This window comes from Arachis hypogaea, chromosome 12, assembly GCF_003086295.3.
Source record: "Arachis hypogaea cultivar Tifrunner chromosome 12, arahy.Tifrunner.gnm2.J5K5, whole genome shotgun sequence".
In the NCBI taxonomy this organism is placed as follows: domain Eukaryota; kingdom Viridiplantae; phylum Streptophyta; class Magnoliopsida; order Fabales; family Fabaceae; genus Arachis; species Arachis hypogaea.
The window spans coordinates 95,005,691-95,025,717 of NC_092047.1; the positions used below are offsets into that span (position 1 = coordinate 95,005,691).

Below are 20,027 nucleotides of genomic sequence, written 5' to 3' on the forward strand. Positions count from 1 at the left end.
GTAAGTCACACTGATTAAATGATTCTACTGATGGATTAACTTCTTGAACTATTGCTGTATGTTATAATCTTGAATTTAATGCTGGTTGACTTAGGCTAGTTTGGGTAAATAGTTTAATTAAGTTTCTTTTGAAAAAATACTTTAAACAATAAATTATTATATTAAAAGTAGCTTATAAATAAGTTATTTTGTGTGAGTTTTTAGTTCTAAAATGCTTATTTTAAAAGAAATGTAATAAAAAGTTTATTATAAGAGAAGTCATTTTTTTTTACTTCTCTATAAGTTCCTAAATAGTTTCTTAGAAAGCTGCAATTTAGTTTTAAAAATTGCACTGTTTATTTGGGAAACTCCAAAAGCTACTTTTTTAAACTTTTGACTTATAAAAAGTTACATTAAGGCCCAGTTTGGGTAAACAACTTAATTAAGTTACTTTTGAAGAAATAGCTTAAATAATAAATGCTTATATTAAAAGTAACTTATAAATAAGTTATTTTGTGTTTGGTTTTTTAGTTCTAAAAGTACTTATTTTAAGAGAAAAGTGATAAAAAGCTTTTTATTATAAGAGAAGTCATTTTTTTTAACTTCTCCATAAGCACTAAAATAGCTTTTTAGAAAGTTGCAATTTTGTTTTGAAAATTATACCAGACATTACTACTATACCTTTTCATAAGTTAAAAGTAAAAAAAAAAAAGTCACTTATGAACTTATCGAAACGAGCCCTAATAGTGTTTGGTATAATTTTTTAGATAAACTTTTAACTTTTTAAAAAGTTATTTAAGAGCTTTTGAAAAAGTTAAAAAATGTGATTTCTCCTATTTTCAAAAGCTATTTTATCACTCGTATTTAATGCACAACTTTAAAACAATGACTTCTATAATAACTTTCCAAACACAAAATAACTTATTTAAAAGTTGTTATTAATAAAAGTCCTTATATTTTAAGTTCTTTTTTCAAAAGAACTTATTTAAGAAGTTTAGGCAAACTGGCCTAAATATTAATGCTATTACTCTTCATAAGTCAAAAGCTCAAAAAAATCACCTTTAAAACTTTCTAAACATGCCTTAAAGGAGTCACTAGTAATATGGATTTTTTTTTTATTTTATTTTTTTTCAATACAATCTTTCTTTTTCTAAACAAATTTGAGGCATAGATTAGGAATGTTGCAGACCTAATTTTAGAAACAAGTTATCATGTAATTCTCTATGTTAACTATGAAAGCCACTCCAACCATCTATCCAAATGATTAAAAATTTGCAACCGAAATTTAATAAATATATCGATCTTCTATATAGCAAATTATATTATATTATATAAAGCAAACAGGTTCTTTCTTTCTGTTATAAAATAACTAAATAAATAAATAAGAAAGAGGTAACAAATAAAATAAAGAAATATAAAGAGAGATATTAATAATGTAAAAAGAAAGAAGAGAATGTTTATTGTTGCTGTGTATTTTTATTCAGATGCTTAAGCCTTTATATAAGCCTCTATTTATAGGTGCACATGATGACATTTTTCAAACTACAATAAATGGAGTCATCCTTGATAAACCAAGCTATATTAGAAATGAGCATCCACATAAGATCTTATCACAACACTCTCCCTTGGATAACCATTTAGAATTATTGCCTTGTTAAAACCTTACTAAAGAAAAACCCAGTGGAAAAAAACTTTAGTGAAGGAAAAATAGTACAATATCCTTTAGTGATAGAGACTGTCTCATTAAAAACTTATCAAGAAAAACCCAATGGGAAAAAACCTGACCAAGGAAAAAAGAGTACAGTCTCCCCCCTCTTGTCGACACCATTTAATGTCTTGAAATCGGCGCATCCCAATCTTATGTACCAATCTTTCAAAGGAGAATTTTGGGAGTGACTTTGTAAATAAATCTGCCAGATTGTCACTTGAGCGAAGATGTTGGATATCAATTGTCCCTTGATTTTGAAGATCATGAGTGAAGAAGAATTTGGGAGAAATATGCTTTGTTTTATCACCTTTGATGTATCCGCCTTTAAGTTGAGCAATGCATGCTGTATTATCTTCAAACAGGACAGTTGGAGCTATCTTATGATCAATCAGTCCACATGATGGCAGAATATATTGGATCAGACTTCTGAGCCAAAAACACTCGCGACTAGCTTCATGAATCACTAGTATTTCGGCATGATTAGAGGATGTTGCAGCAATCGTCTGTTTCGTAGATCTCCATGATATAGCTGTACCTCCATATGTGAACAGATATCCTATTTGAGATCTCCCTTTATGTGGATCAGACAAGTATCCAACATCTGCATAGCAACTAATTGTGACTTGGATTCATATGGATAAAACAATCCCATATCAACCATTCCATGAAAATATCGAAAGATTTGTTTGATTCCACTCCAATGTCTTCTGGTTGGAGAGGAACTATATCTTGCTAGTAAATTCACAACAAATGATATATCAGGTCGTGTATTATTAGCAAGATATATTAGCGCTCCAATGGCACTAAGATATGGTACTTCAGGACCAATGATATCTTCATTTTCTTATTTAGGACAAAATTGATCATTTTTCACATCCAAAGATCTTACGATCATTGGAATATTTAATGGATGTGACTTATACATATAAAATCTCTTCAAGATCTTCTCTGTGTATGTTGTTTGATGAATAAAGATCTAACGTTTTGTATGCTCGATTTGCAGGCCGAGACAAAATTTAGTTTTTCCAAGATCTTTCATCTCAAACTCTTCTTTTAGAGTTTTTATAATTGTTGGAATCTCTTCAGGAGTCTCAATGATATTTAAATCATCAACGTACACAGCAATTATAATGAATCTAGATGCGGATTTCTTTATGAAAACACATGGACAGATATCATCATTCTTGAATCTATTTTTGGCCAGATACTCAGTAAGACGATTATACCAGATTGCTTTAGACCATATAAAGATCTTTACAATTTAACTGAGTATAACCCTTGCGAATATTCATTAGATGGTTTAGATATCTTTAGTTCTTCAGGGACTTTCATATAGATATTCCGATCTAATGAGCCGTATAAATAAGCTGTTACCACATCCATTAAATGCATATGCAGTTTATGATATGCAGATAAACTGACCAAATAACGCAATGTTATCGCCTCCACTACAGGGGAATACGTTTTTTCATAATCTATACCGGGCCTTTGTGAAAAACCTTGTGCCACAAGTCGGGCTTTGTAGCGCACAACTTCATTTTTTTCATTTCGTTTTCTCACAAATACACATCGGTATCCAACAGGTTTTACATCTTCTGGTGTACGGACTACAGGTCCGAAGACTTCACGTTTTGCAAGTGAGTCTAATTCAGCCTTCATGGCTTCTTTCCATTTTGGCCAATCATTTCTTTGTTGACATTCTTCGACTGATCTTGACTCAAGATCCTTACTTTCATGCATGATATTTAATGCCACAATTTATGCAAATATTTCATTAATAATTGTCTTATTTCGGTCCCATTTCTCTCCTGTAAAGACATAATTTATCGAGATCTCGTCATTTTCACAATTTTCAAGTACCTAAACGTCTTCTGGCGTTAAAATTATATCAGAATTTTGAACAACTGCAGATGTCTCTACTATGTCTTTTTCAACAGGAATAGTATTTACCTCTTTTCGCTATCGAGGATTTTTGTCTTTGGAACCGACAGGCCTGCCACACTTCTGGCGTATATTTGCTTCGGTGGCAATTTGTCCAACTGGGACATCAATTCGAATTGGAGTATTTTTCGCTGGTATATAAGACTTAGTTATCCTCTTTGTATCAGAAAATGCATTAGGCAATTCATTTGCTATTCTTTGCAAATGTATAATCTTTTGAACTTCTAGTTCACATTGCCCTGATCGAGGATCTAAATGCATCAACGATGATGCATTCCAATTAAGTTCCTTTTCAGGAAGCTTATTCTCTCCCCCTAATGTTGAAAATTTTGATTCATCAAAATGACAATCCGCAAACCGGGCTTTAAATACATCTCCAGTTTGTATCTCAAGATACCTCACTATAAAGGGAGAATCATATCCAACATATATCCCCAATTTTCTTTGGGGTCCCATTTTGGTGCGATTAGGTGGTGCAATGGGAACATATATCGCACATCTAAATATTCTTTAATGGAAAATATTTGGCTGCTGGCCAAAAGCCAATTGTATAGGGGAGAATTGATGGTAACTCGTTGGCCTTAACCGAATAAGTGCTGCGGCATGTAAAATAGCATGCCCCCAAACCGAGGTTGGGAGATTTGTTCTCATAAGTAAGGGTCTAGCAATTAATTGGAGGCGTTTAATAAGTGATTCTGCTAACCCATTTTGTGTGTGAACATAAGCTACTGGATGTTCAACACTTATTCCATTAGCCATACAATAAGCATCAAAGGCTTGGGAAGTAAATTCACCAGCATTATCAAGACGAATTACTTTGATTGGATTTTCTGGAAATTGTGCTTTTAATCGAATAATTTGAGCCAGTAATCTCGCAAACGCCAGGTTGCGAGAAGATAATAAGCACACATGTGACCATCTTGAAGATGCGTTTATTAGGACCATAAAATATCTAAAAGATCCACATGGTGGATGAATAGGTCCACATATATCACCTTGAATCTTTTCTAGGAATTCAGGGGACTCAAATCCAATCTTTACTGGTGATGACTTTAAAATTAACTTCCTTTGAGAACATGCAGCACAACAAAATTCACTAGATTTAAGAATCTTCTGGTTCTTTAGTGAATGTCCATGGGAGTTTTCAATAATTCTCCGCATCATGGTTGTTCCCGGATGACCCAATCGGTCGTGTCAAGTTATGAATTCATTTGGACTAGTAAACTTCTGGTTTACAATGGCATGTGATTCAATTGTACTAATCTTGGTATAATACAACCCAGATGAAAGTGAGGATAACTTTTCTAATATAATCTTTTTATTTAAATCATTGTGATACATAAATACTCATGATTTTCCTCATTCATTGTCTCAACATGATATCCATTTCGGCGAATATCTTTGAAACTCAATAAGTTCCTCAGAGACTTAGTAGACAATAGTGTATTATTTATTATGAATTTTGTTCCTCCGGAAAACAAAATTATAGCTTTTCCGGAGCCTTCAATCACATTGTCTGAGCCAATAATAGTATTAACATACTCTTCTTTTGGCACAAGATGGGTAAAATATATATTACTTTTAAGAATAGTGTGCGAACTTGCACTATCCGCAAGGCAAATATCTTCACAATATGTCCTTGCCATTTTTCTTTAAAAACAAATAATAATAATAATAATAAAATGAGCAAAAGTACATGCACAGTAAAAATTATTCACATGAATACTTAACAAACACACATTAAACTCCATCATTGATCAAATGGCCAATATTTCCTTCAAGATCCTCAAAGAAATTAGATACATCATAATGAGTGGTGAAATTTTCATAATTTGAAACAAAATTTGTTTCCTTTTCTTTGTCATCCTTTTTCAAGGATGCTTAATAAAGATCAACAAGGTGCCTTGGTACGACAGGTACGTGACCAATGGCCCTTTCCACCACAACGGAAGCATTTATCCTCAATTGATTTACTTTGCCTAGTGTTTCTTTCTTTATCCCACTTCTGGTGAGATCCTTTCTTATGAACATAATTTCTTTTCCTTCCATAATTTTTCTTGTTATCAAAATCTTGCCATTTACCTCTTTTGGGGTTATAATTTGCCGCATTTGCTTCAGGAAATGGGGCGGCGCCAATTGGACGCGCTTCATGATTTCTCAAAAGTAGCTCATTGTTGCGTTCAGCAACAAGAGGGCAAGAAATTAACTCAAAATATTTTTAATTTCTTTTTCTCGATACTGTTGCTACAGGAGCACATTCAAGACATGGAAGATCGAGAAAGTTTTCTCTAACATATCGGGCTTGAGGAAGTATCACCGTCTTTTGATGATTATACCTTTCTTTAAAGTCTTTCCACAGATCTGCAAGATCTTTTAATGTGATATATTCATTTTTCAATCATACGTCAAGACGACGGCAAAGAAAAATCATGGCTTTGGCTATATCCTTCTGGGATGTATTATTTTCAGCCTTAATGGTATCTCCAAGATCCATTGAATCAAGATGGATTTTAGCATCTAACATCCATGATAAATAATTATTTTCAAATATATCAAAAGCATTATATTCAAGATGAGAGAGTTTCGACATAATAAAAATTTGTTACCTAGAATCTTGCTAAAATTTCGTTAGAGTTTCGTACTGATAACGTGTTATAAAATAACTAAATAAATAAATAAGGAAGAGGTAACAAATAAAATAAAGAAATATAAAGAGAGAGATATTAATAGTGTAGAAAGAAAGAAGAGAATGTTTATTGTTGCTGTGTGTTTTTATTCAGAGGTTTAAGCCTCTATATAAGCGTCTATTTATAGGTGTACATGATGACATTTTTCAAACTACAATAAATAAAGTCATCATTGATAAACTAAGCTATATTAAAAATGGACATCCACATAAAATCTTATCACAACACTTTTTTGTCTGTCTTTATTTAAAAAAAGTGGCTATTGCCACTTGCTCTTAATTACTTTACCAATTTAATTAGCTTGTCCAAAATGACCTTTTCTTTCTTTTTGTAATTGAAATGTTAATCAAATATTTAATATTAAAGTAAAGACTCGTGTTTTTCGCATTATCAAATGACAAAAATATCTTAAAAATATTTTAAAATTAGACAAAATTATTCCATTGTTAAATATATATTCTCAAAAATAATTTTAAAGATTCGATTTAATTTTTTTTTTTGCTAATATAATCAGAAAAAATAACATATTTTTATACTTAAAATTTAATAACTTTAAACCAAGTGGATTTTTTTGTTTTTTTTTTGTCAATGGCATAAAATAATTTTAAAAAATAAAAATAATAATAATAAATTAATAATGTTGTAATTACTACCGTCCAACAATCATAAATTCAAATTGAAAGGACAAACGGGTGGTCTTTCCGCCATTTGCATCTTTTCAGCTTCTCATAAACCAACAATGGATTCTTCATCCATTTGCCCTTTCTGCCATTCATTAGTTCCATCCTCCCAACTCCAATGGTATCAATTTTATAATCTATTATATATTACTAATCTTACAATTAAAATATATTACATGTCTCTTTCTCATTACAATTGAAATCAAATTTTTCTTTCTAAAATTAAAGAGTTCTCATCTCTCCTCCTTTCTTTTCATTTTTTCTATTTCTCTCATTCCTTCACTCACTTACTCTATCTCTTTTTTATATCATTATTAATAACTAATTATAAATTTAATAATTAAAATATATAATATAATATTCTCTAATTTTAATTAAAATTAAAATATAATTATATTATTATATTACTAATTATTTAACTTTCAAAATATATTCCATAATACTTTCATTAAAATTGAGATAAAATATTTTTTTTCAAAATTAATAAATTCTTTTTTCCATTCTCTTATCTACCTCTATTTCCTTCTCTATTTTTCTTTATCTTTTCCACTCTACATAAAACTTATATTTTATATTAGGCAAAAATTCAGGTACAGTTAACTTCATGTGAGGTTGATAGTTAAGAGTCATTAGATGATAATTTAGTCAAATCTGTCAAATTATTTAACGACTCTCAACTATCAATTTCACATGAAGTTAACTACACTCGAATTTCCACCTTTATATTATTAATTTGACAAACCAAAATGTGTCATAAAATATTCTTTCATTACAATTAAAATAAAATTTTTTCTTTAAAACTAAGAAATTCCCTCTCTCTTCTTTTTTATCTTTCTCTTTTTTCTTTTATTTTTTATTTCTTTCTGTGTTACAGAAAAATAAAATTAATAAAATAATATCATTCAAATAAATTTATAAAACTATAAAGAATACAATAAATTTATAATTAAATATAATTAAAAAATAATCACACAATATTATTCACATTAAAATATATATTATTATATATATTTTTTATTTAATTTTAAATTTTTACCATTTATCTTTCTAATTGAATTTTCACTTTTCTTCCTTTAAATATTTATTACATATAATTTATAGAGAATACTAATGTTGTGATTAATTAGAATCAAGATTCAAATGTTTCAAAAAAAAATTAATTTTGAGTTAATTTTATAATTATTAATATAAAATTTTTTATACTAATATCTAATTATATTTTTATATAAAAAATATTATTTTTAAATAACAAGTATTAAAATTAATTATTTTTATTTATGTAATATACTTAACACCTAATTAAATGTAAAAGTATATACATTAAATTTTTTCATAATAAGTGTTAAAATTAATTATTAATAAAAAAATAAACTCTTTCACATAAAAATAATAACTGAAAAATTTATTATTTAATTTTTTTGATCTACTGAAATCCTGTTCTTTTAAAATTTAGTCGACGAAAACTTTTATCTTTTATGACCTTTTTGTAAAAATAGTTCAATTTTATAAATTGTTTATAATTTATAATGTCATGACAAAAACGACATAATTTTAAAATTTTCTTATTCAGGTAAAAACACTAGTATCATACATAAATGAACAAACATTATTAATCGTAACATACTAACATTGCATTGATTTATTTATTTATTTATTTTGAATATTACATTCATTGGTACATTGCAAGTGCAGGCACGCCAACAATCACTTTTTAATGATATATATCGCTACTTTTTGGTACTCAATGACCAATTTCAATAATCAGTTCAACTGCTAACCGAAGGCTTGTCCGGTTTGAACAACTATCAAAATTATCAGAATTGAGAAACAGAATCAGACTGAAAAAGTAGTCCAAAACCCAATACTTATAAAAGCCATTCTATTACCTACTTCTAGCAGTAGAAACAAAGGCATGTATAAAAGCTTGGAACCAATATTTGATTTGCTTTGATTTGATTTGTATTATATCCATAATTTTACAGTGAATGATACTGTAAAAACTAAAGCGAAAAGTCAAGTACAAAGCAGGTACTTCCAATTGTAATATGGGACATGCAAGGTAGAATCCATGGACCATAGCCTTTTATAACTTAAATATTCCTACCAAGGTTGCACTTGTTCTTCATCGACCCCAGTTTGAATAGGAAAATGTCCTGCCGTCCAAAATTCACCATTCATATTTTGGGCAAGCAAACCACTATGGTCATCATGCTTAGCCTCAAAATCCAAGTCTTCAAATATTTCCTCAAAACCATCATCATAACCATCTTCAAAATTATCAATATCAAAATTGTCATCATAATCAACATCAATGTCGTCCTCACTATTTTCATCAGTATCACTGAAACCACCAAGAAACTTGTCAATCCTGCCCCTTCTTCGTTCTCGTCTCATTCTCTTTGATTCCCTAACTAAGTCCCTCCATTTATTGCGTAAGAACAATATCTCATCCTTCTCCAATAACTCACCCTTCTCACCAAACCCCTCTACCAAGAAAACGGAGTGCCGCTGCCCTTTCAAACTCACATAAAACAATTCCGGATGTCTTATAATCATTGCTCTCAACTTGTTTGGGAGACCGAATTCCTTTCTGAAATGGGTCAAGTGGTCTATTAAAGTACTCTTTTCAATCATCATCCCAAGAACCTCTCTTACTACAGAACAAGATCTCTTTTCTGCTTCCAATGATACCTTAGCTAAAGAATCAACAGGGTTCCTATAAGGGCACAATTCCGGAATTTCTTCAAATTTTAGCAAGAAACTCTGGTGACGTCTCTTTATGTTAAGCCCTTTTCTAAGTCTTAGTTGTTTGAACTTTAAAGGCCGATCAACTATTAAATCAGGAGAACGAAATGCAAGAGGTGGTAAAGGCTTTGCCAAGTTTGAGTCCCAAGATACAAGCTCAAGTGCACGGCCATAGGAAGTTTCAACAGTCTTGAATTTATCTGGAAAATCGTTGCACAAACGGGATCTAAAATTAGGAGGAAGACCAAGATCTGGAGCAAGGTGAACCAACTTTGATAGGAGTAACCGGTAGTGAGATGATAACATAAGAAGCTTCTGGAGTTTGGTTGCCAAAGTGGTGGAAATGGAGGATTGAAGAGTGAGTTCCTCAGCAGAAAGAGCAGCAGCAGCTGGAGTTAGACGCACACATAGTTGAGGATATAACTTTGTTGCATTGAGTGGCTTAGGTGGCCATGGTATAGTGAAGAGTTCAAATATAGAAGGGTACCGATGGATCATAGCAAGTATGGAGTGAGGCGTAGAAAGAGTAAGATAAGACCAGCATTTAGAGAGAATGTGAACAGGAAGATAATGTTTTGGTTTAGAAAGAAGTAAGGTTTTCAGCTTTTGAACAAACCGAGTTTTATTCTTCAAAAGAACACGCCTATCAAGACCAGTGTCACGTACATGTTTGACTGAGGAGCAATAAATCGAAATCGAGATGTTGCTGAGGTCATTATTATGTTCCTTTTGTTTTCTGAAGGTGGAACAGGACAAAGAAGATGTCCCGGAAAGAAAGCTGGAACCTAAGTCACTGACTAGTTTGTTATTACTGAATTGACAAGGAAGGCACAATGCCATTTTTATTGTTTCAACCACTCACACTTAACCTGAAAATGAGAAAAAAATCAAATAAGAACCAAGAAGAAAAAACTTCCTGAGATAAAATACCAAGGTCCAAGTGTTTGACTGAACTAATTTACACAAAACGACCCTTGGTTTCCTAAAATCTTTAACTTCTTGGAGGCTTCTTGACAATTTGGCACAGAATACTTAATTAGAATGAAATGTATTTCTACTTAACAAGGATTTGACAACAGAAATTAGAAATACATAAAGTAAGGACTTCACTCCTTAAATTCAGAGTTACAGTAACATGAAGGATCATAACATTGGCAAATCTTTGGTGAATAATCAATCAATCATATCCTAAAAGCACAACCTGTCAATTCTGCAGATTAAGAGTAAAGTTTTACATTTCAGGGCTCTTCTAAGTAGAAATCCTTATTAACATAGAGACTAGTTTCTTTCCAATGATATTATGCTTTTGCATAACTGCCTCAAGAAACTTGCTATTAGAAATTCTGACATTTGAAGTGGAAATCTTATGCAATAATCCTATGGCCATTCAACTTTTCTGGTAATCTTATAATTACCAAGAAGTTAAAAATCAATATATGCAATATACTAGTCAGGAATGCATCAAATAGAGAAGGACTCACATAAAACCAAGAATTCATCAATCCAAGCCAGCAAAAAGTACTGTGGTAGCACAGTGAAGAACAGGATAGCTACTATACCAAAATGAAAAGATAAAATGCAAATAACTTTACATCAAACACATAAGAATGATCGAACTCAAAATACTCGACAAAAAATGCTATGTGCACAATAAACATCAGTTACCAAATCGACCGCCATGTATTTGTGTATGAATACATGTGTTGTTTAACTCATTTTTTATGTGTATTTTGTATTTCATGTGTTCTCCACGGGTGGCTTTTTTTTAGTATGAACTTAGCACGGTTGGATACTCAAGACTTAGGGTTTCAAATTGCAGAGCTTCAATGTATCATTGCACTATCTTCTTAAACGGTCTGAAACTGCATCAGACAGCAGCTGCCGCATGAATGGAAATCACAGGAATGGAACATCAAAAGATTCTTTCGAATTAATATTTGAAGAGTTTAAAAGAATAAAATATGAAAAGTGTTTAGGAAAAAGAGAATCAAAGAGAACAGCAAAAAGAAACTCAGCTTTCCCCACAGGATTGGGTGCTGCAAGAAGATCCCCAATCTCCCGGTCAATGCGGAACTAGGGAAGGAGTGAAGCAAATGATAGTGGAAAATGATTCTCAGAGTGGCCTAATTTATGGTTTGGAATAAATTCATTAACGAATGAACTACCAGGAATGATTTCAAAGCAATCAAATTCATAATTGAGGAACTATCGACAAACAAGAGTGGATAATCATAAGCTACTTCATAACCGTACGGTGGCTATTATGGAGAATTAGAAACAGACAAGTTAATGACAAAGACAGAGACTTCAGAAGACCAAAGCATCATATGCAAAAGATAATAATGGAAGTGAACAAGAAAGAACCTTGCAAAGTTCCTTTGGGTATCACCACCGCGACATTTGCTTTCTCATCTCCCTCGCCATGCTTGTCTTCCTTCCTTTCTTCATGTGTTCCTTTTTGTCTGGGACTAATGACGAATAAAAATTACGTTAGCTAAAGCTTAAGGATAACATTAGTTAAGACTCTTAATTTCTAAAAATAACTAATTTGAAACTTGTTTTTAAAACTTTCCATAAAAGATAATTATAACTAGAACTTTCAAAAGCATAATATCATAAGTCCTTCATGCATAGAATATGAACTAATTTTGCCAAACTATTATTTGTCAAAGTCATGTGCTAGAAGTTGGGTCATTATAAATAGTATCATAGTAGTTCGTCTTTGATAGATCCTGAAATAAATTGACCATGTTTCACTGCATTCTCTATTTGTGTTTTTCTATGTTATTAGGATATCTCTGATAATACATTTTGCATGATAGTCTGTGAGTATTCATTTTTTAGAATACTAACACCTAAACTTAATTGTTTTATGCTAATAGGACCCTAATGGCTGCAAACAGACGTGACCATCGGCGAATAAGTCCGAATACCAAGCCGGCGTTAGATCCGGCTGCTCTGTTAGAAACCATGAATTCTATGGCTATGACCATGCATGACTCAATAGCCGAAACAAACCGGGCTGTAGAGCGTCTTGAATGTCAGAATGGAAATGGTACTGGCACTGGCAATAGTAATGATAATAGACATGGCACTGAAGCATCTGAAAAGATAGACCTATGACCCTGACTACTTTTTTAAAAGTCAATCCACCTCAATTCACTGGGACTACTAGTCCTACTAAAGCTGACGATTGGTTCTGAGACATGGAGATGTCTCTTCGGGAACAACAAGTTTCCGAAGGACAATATGTGGAGTTGCAACATACTTGTTGAAAGGAGACACGCAGTACTTGTGGCACAGAGCGCAACAATTACCAAGATAAGGAGATGCTGAGGTTACCTGGGCCTACTTTAGGACAGCATTCTATAAGAAATATTTTCCTCAATCGGCCCGTAGTGCAAACGAGCTTGAGCTGCTGCAGCTAAGACAGGGAATATATTGGTTGCTGAGTACACTCGCGAGTCTAAGGATCTGTGTCGCTTCTCTAAGGCCCGTCCGGGAGTCCCCACCGAACTTGAAGAATGGAAGTGTATTAAGTTTGAAGGGAGATTCAGAGAGGAGCTTCTGGCTTTTGTCGGTCCAATTGAGATCAGGAACTTCGCTAAACTAGTCAATAAGAGTCAGCTAGTAAATGAATCTTCGAAGAAGTTAACGGTGACATGAGCAAGTCGTCGAGAGGCTACACAACCAAGTTTCGATCGAGTTTATCTCCTCAAGGTAAGGACTTCAAAGCTAACGGTCAGCAACAGCACTGGAACCAACAAGGCGATGACTTTTCTGCTCATTTCAATGGCAGCAACAATAATCATGACTTGGGGCATGAACAAGGAGAACAACCTCACCAAAATCGGGATGGCCTCATCTGCCCAAAGTGTGGAAAAGATCATGGCGATAGGCCTTGCCGGTTTAGCCCAAATATCTGTTACTACTGCAGCAAGGAAGGACACCTAACAAAAGATTGCTATAAGAGAATTGTAGATAGGACCTCTAGGCCCAACAACAGCGAAAAGTTTTACCGCAACTACTGCCAATGTCTCTAAGACCGGATCTCAAGGTGAGTGTATAATAACTAAGAACCTTTAACTATACTGTATGGCCTAGATGTCCCTTTAACTCCTTAGATATAGCTGAAATTTTGATGGCAAAATTTTTTTTAACGATGGTAGAATGTAAAGACCCGACTTTTGGTAAATTAGAATTTTCGGCTATTTTGCGACTTATTCCACGAAACCCAAAACCATAGCTCATCATGATTTAGTGAGGCGGGTCCAGGTAAAAAAAAAAAACAAAAATAAATAAAATATGGTCATAAATGAGTCAAATTTGCTTTACTAGGACAATAAATCCCTCTGGTCAAATTTGATTTAGTAGAGACCTGTTCTTACTCATTTTTTGTCCGTTTTTTTCTCACTAGATAGTTTTTTAGCCGGGATTTGCTTTTAGTGACGGCTTTGCGCGCGTTGAAAAAAGTCAACGCCCCGAAGACCATGAAATCAGTAATAAATATAATTACCACCTTGGTAATTATATTCTAGGACTAAACTTAGGCACTCCTTGATTTATTCTTTCAAGAATAAATCTCAACTATTCATTATTTTACCACGTGATAAAATTTAATTCAAGGCGAACCCCAGCCTAGTATTCTGCAAACACTTCCTAGAGACTCCAAATTCTCTTTCTTCTTTTCCAAGTAACACGGTCCACTCTCTCCCTAGAGTGGCCAAATCCCTCTCTTTAACCTTGAGTAACTAACTGTGGATATATAAACTAAACACGCAAGTGCTGACTAAACTTCCTTATTTTCATTCCCCTTCTTCTCTCATTCTTCATCCCTTGACTATGAAATTTTCAGCACTCTTTTACCATCATAATTGCATGTTTACTTCAGCCTTTTATTTAAGCAAACTCACTAAGTAAAATTTGACAAGTTTAGTGAGAATTAAGAGAGAAGAAAGAGTGCATTTCAGCTAAGTTCATATATTTTCCAGCAAGCATTCAAGGTGTTCTTCCATAGTTCTTGGTTGGTTCTCTAAGGATTCAAGCCTTCTAAGTCCAATTCCTTGTTCTTTCTTGGTTTTTCTTGTTCTTACATACAAATACCAGCAAAGGTAACCATCACTCTTCACCTTTTTTTTAGGTTTTTAACTTGAATCTAAGGGATTATGTTGCTCTCTTCCATGTCTAGAAAATTACTCTTGAAGATATTAATGAGGCATGCTAAAAGCACTCCAAATTCAAGCTTAAAGTGGACAAAAATTCATCACTTTTTTCAGGACTCAATTTTATACCATGTGTCAAAACCTCCCAACAATATGATTATCTCCATCTAGCCTATACATGTTCTGCTCATAATCTCTTAGCAAGTTCTGCTTCATCCGTACAATCTATATAAAACTTTAGAAATATAAAAATAATCTTGTCAATGCATAATTTATTTATAACATATTCTAATATAATATGCCATAATTAATAATTTATTAATATACTTAATTTATAATCTATTATCATATTACATTAATAACAAAGATCACATACATAATAATAATGCTAATAATATGCAAATACTACTCTAAATACACTCTAAATTTAATTTAAAATCACAAATAATTTTATTATAAATGTCTATTTCTATATATTATAATCTACTCTAAAAATATCTATTTCTATAGTAATTAAAAATTACTATATATATTACTATTAACTCTAAAATTATAAAGTATTTTAAAATATTTATTTCTATAATAATTAATATTATAACACTAATCTAACGATTCACAAAACAATAATCTAACTATTCATATAATACTAATCTAACTAGTTCTAATATTTACTTTTATAATAATTAATAAACTAATCTAATTATTTAATTAATAATATTTTATAAACTGAATAAATAAATAAACATAACATAAATACTAAATAAAACTAAAAACAAAGAAGAATTACATGTTGATGAAATTGGAAGAGTTGAGAGATGGAGAGTGGAGAGACGTTGAATTGAGAGAGAAGTTAGACAAAGAATGATAAAAGTGAAATGGAAAAGGAGCGAAAGTGAAATGAAAAAGGGGAGCCTTTTATAATTGGGCGAATCCCCGTAGTTCGCCGCATCACTAGGGCTGCGTTTGTTTACAGACACGGAACACTGAGATATAAAATTATGTTTGGCAGAATAAAACATGAACAGAGATTTTGTGTCCAAAGATATTAAATTAGTGTATTTTATGTCTCTCCTGATAAGAAGGACACAGAGACAATAACAGGAAATACAACTTATTTTTTATTTTTCTTTTAGTTTGTTTCTGGTATGGATTTTGAAAATTTTTAGCGTGAAATATTATTAAAAAGCTTTCTAAAAAGATTATTTACATGGTACCATATGAAAATAAGGTTTATAACTTTATATATATTTTTTATTCTTTTAATATTTTTCTTCAAATTTAATTATTTTTGCTGATTAAGATAATTTAAACCGTGCAAAAGATTAGTTATGCACTAGTATATTAATCATGTATTGTATCTTTTTTTTTAGTTTTTCACAGTATTTTCCAACTCGACAAATCAAGGACTAATCCGTCGCGATACTAAACTTCATTTAAAGATTTGTCGCTGGTCAATAAGTTGGTGCATGCACAAGGCGAGATTGAAACCTCGGACCCTTGCTTATTTCTCTTTTGAGTCAAATGTATAGACCTAGCTTTCTTTTTTGTGATATGATGGAGGGCCTGAGGCCCAGAGGGAAAGACAACAAATCAAAAAATGAAAAACGAAAATTAACACCTAACCATACGAGGCATGGCTAATGAGCTTTAGCTCACATGGCATATCTCCCCCTCTCCACTTCAAAGGTCTAGGGTTCAAACCCTAGAGGTTGCAATTGAGGAAAAAAATATGGTAAAAGTGTGAGGAGTGTGTGGGTGTATTGTGTACCTAAGATTAAGAGTTGTCCAATCCACTGACCAAAAAAAAAACATACGGGGCGTGACTAATCCCCTCTTTTCTTGGAGGAACATCCCAGAGACGGAGACAGGTTCAGTTCCGATGCCTAATCCAGCCAAACAATCAAATCCTAAAGTCCTAAACGATAAAAAGTTTCTCCACAGAAGTCCAGTAAGCCAACTTGAGCCCAAGCCTTAATAAAAGTATAAAACAAGCCAACTTGAGCCCAAGCCTTAATAAAAGTATAAAACTAACACAGTAGAAGAATGCACCATATTGAGGAGTAATGCAAGGACCTCGCTGGAGATCTTATTCAACCTATGTCAACCCATCCCAAATATTATATAACCGTAGACAATTCAGTAGCAGATCTGGTTGTGTAAGGTATAAGTTATTTTACTAAAATAATAATGTGGTTCGTGTAATTAATAAAATTAATTTTTATTATAATGAGTTAAATACTATGGTTGTTACTCAATAAAAAATAGAATTAGTGAAATTTTTAAATAATATAATAAAAAGTGTCCTTCCCCTTTCTTTTCAGAACAAAAAAAATAGAAGTTATATATTTTTTTTGAAGAAAGACGTGACAAAAGAAGAAAAACATCTCTGCTCAACAACAATAATTTTTTTTGGTGCCATCAATAAAAAAGTGAAAAGGTAGAAAGAAAAGAGGAGAAAATACTCAGAAACAGAAACTTATTGGGAGATGGCAAAATAGTTCAATTTGTTATTAAGCGTGGTGTGTCCATAATACAAAAGTCAACCGTGGAAGCGTGGTGTGTCCATAACCTACGGGTCCCTGAATCAGAACCACATCAAAGAACAATAAACCAAGAACAATATCTGAAAACTCTAACATGGATTCAAGTATGTTTTGAGTTATGCTCTTATGTTGTAATAATTATAAATTTCAAAATCTTCTATTACTGTTTTAAATTGTTATGAAATTTATGATTATTCATAAATTAATTTATTCAAGTTTGTATAAATCAAATAAATATTGTCTGACTATTCTAGCGGTGCAATTCGTTTTCGTGTATTTAGAGTAGATTTATTAACCAACAAAAAAGTCAAATCCGATAATGTAAAAATATAGTGTTTGTTTCTGTAAGAAATTTAAGAATCACATCCAAAGATGGATTAATTGTTCTTATATTAAATTAGCAAGATTGTTAGTGTATATATAGTATTTAAAATATTTAAATATCCAAAGATAATAAATATTTTAGTTAGTGCATATCTGATAAGCAAATTAGAGGACAGAATTTAAGACAAATGGTGGCCAAATATATGAATTAAACAAAAAAACTCACTCAGACATTTTATTGAACACGTGGCGTGCACAATATGCAAACAGAGAAATTGAGCTCAGCCTAAGCAGCCAATACCCAGAAAAATCAGAAAGCAGACAATTGCAATCCAATTAACTAACAATTGATCAATCTAAACCTATCCTAATTGCTAAAATTAAAATTAAGATGCAATTAAAATGCAATTAAAGAAAGAACGGGTTGCAGGGGAGAGAAACTGGAACCTGCGTTGAAGGGTTGGGATAGGGGAAGGTGGGTGAGGTTGTGGCGGCGCTGTGTTGCCGGAGCAGTTAAGAACGCGAGCTGGGGCCGGGCGCAGAGTAGAGGCACGAAGACGCGGTAATGGAAGAAAGGGAAGGAGAAAGGAGAAATGGTGGGTGGTGCGGTGGTCGCCGGCGGCAGCAGGGTTGCCGGGCGGGACTGGATGGAGGGTGGTGTTGTGGTCGTTATGATAGACGAAGAAGCCAAAAAGAGTGATAAGGGCTGAACGCGCGTTAGGCTCTGTTTCAAAATCCACGCTCAGTACGAACTCTGTGCGTACGCACAATAGGAGGATAATTTGAAATGTATGCATGCGCACAGAGCTATGTGCGTGTTGTTACGGTCTAGGACACACTCTGATGTTACTGTGTCGGCACTCGAACATTTTGAGTTAAAACTAAGTCATTATAACTCTCAATACTTAGCAAGAAAGTTAAAAATATAAGAGAACACACAGAAAAAAGGAAGTTTTGGTGAAAAGAACCCCTTTATTACTCAAGTGTTTGTTACAAATGATTCACACATACTCACACTAACTCTCACCTCCTATTTATAGTCATTCACCTCCTTAATAGATGGTTAGGATTAAATCTATTCAACGGTCTAGATTAATTATCTAGAACCTTCATTACAAATATCTATTCTACTACAACTTTCTAAATACTTCTAGATTCTTCTATACTACTCTTCATACTCCTATATACATCCACACTCTTCTAGAATACTCTATGACCTTTCAGAGTCTTCTAAAACCTTCTAAAGTATTTCGAGACCTTCTAGGACATTCTAGAACGTTCCAGAATCATCTAGAACATTCTCAAAAACTCCAGAAAATTATACAAACACTGTTAAATCTAACCTTCTAAAATTCACCGTGACATTCTCCCCCACCTAATGCGCAAACGTCCTCGTTGTGTTATGTTCATGATAGCGCTCTAGGTGTTCTTGAAATTGTCACAGATCTTCACGAGCTTCCCAACTAGATTCAGTTATCGGGAGCCCTTTCCACTTGATCAAGTATTGGATACTTGGTGGTACCCCTCTTCGTCGCACGACGCGATTAGCTAAGATCTTTTCGATTTCTTTATCAAAGGATCTAATCACAACAGGCGGAGCATGACTCGAGTCACCTCTACTCGGTTCATCTTGGTCTTCATGATATGGTTTAAGCATACTCACATGGAAGACCGGGTGGATCTTCATAGAGGGAGGGAGTTGTACTTTGTAAGCAACCTCCCCAACACGTCCAATGATCTCAAATGGCCCTTCGTATTTGCGGATTAAGCCCTTATGAACCTTGCGAAAAGCTTTGAATTGTTGTGAAAGAAGTTTAATCATTACCTTGTCTCCCACTTGATAGCTTGCATGCCTCCTCTTCTTATCTGCCCATTTCTTCATCCTCTTTTCAGCTTTGTCAAGGTAAGAACGAGTGACATCTGCTTGTTCTTCCCAAGACTTAATCATATGATAAGCTCCAGGGCTCTTCCCTGAGTAAGAGGAAGAAAGAGAGTGAGGTGTAAGTGGCTGTTGTCCAATCACAATCTCGAATGGACTCTTCTCCGTGGACTCGCTCCTTTGCAAATTGTATGAGAACTGAGCAATGTCGAGAATTTTTGTCCAGTCCTTCTCATTAGCGCTTACAAAATGCCTCAAGTAACACTAGAGTAAGGCATTCACTCTCTCAGTCTGCCCATCGGTTTGAGGATGGAAGCTTGTTGAAAAATGAAGCTCTGACCCAAGGAGTTTGAACATCTCTATCCATAGTCGTCCTGTG

At 32.9% G+C, this 20,027-nt stretch overlaps 1 protein-coding gene across 3 annotated transcripts; it reads right to left on the bottom strand.

Moving 5' to 3' along the window:
* Positions 1–8,910: 8,910 nt before the first annotated feature.
* LOC112727754 (protein WHAT'S THIS FACTOR 1, chloroplastic) lies at positions 8,911–18,778 on the bottom strand. 3 transcript variants are annotated; one of them, XM_025777646.2, is made up of 3 exons: positions 18,217–18,778; positions 12,105–12,208; positions 8,911–10,609 (listed from the first exon to the last, which is right to left on the bottom strand). In XM_025777646.2, exon 3 carries the CDS (start codon positions 10,578–10,580, stop codon positions 9,096–9,098), a length of 1,485 nt encoding a protein of 494 aa, XP_025633431.1. In that variant the 5' UTR covers positions 10,581–10,609; positions 12,105–12,208; positions 18,217–18,778; the 3' UTR covers positions 8,911–9,095. The 3 variants fall into 3 exon arrangements, with proteins under 3 accessions (XP_025633431.1, XP_072065625.1, XP_025633432.1); XM_072209524.1 differs by having other exon boundaries at positions 12,105–12,202; positions 18,217–18,541; XM_025777647.3 differs by lacking the exon at positions 18,217–18,778 and adding an exon at positions 13,083–14,020.
* Between the last annotated feature and the right edge of the window lie 1,249 nt (positions 18,779–20,027).

What these genes read in the sequence shown, in the direction of transcription:
- LOC112727754 (XM_025777646.2), bottom strand. Translation starts at nt 10,580, where the DNA reads ATGGCATTGTGCCTTCCTTGTCAATTCAGTAATAACAAACTAGTCAGT.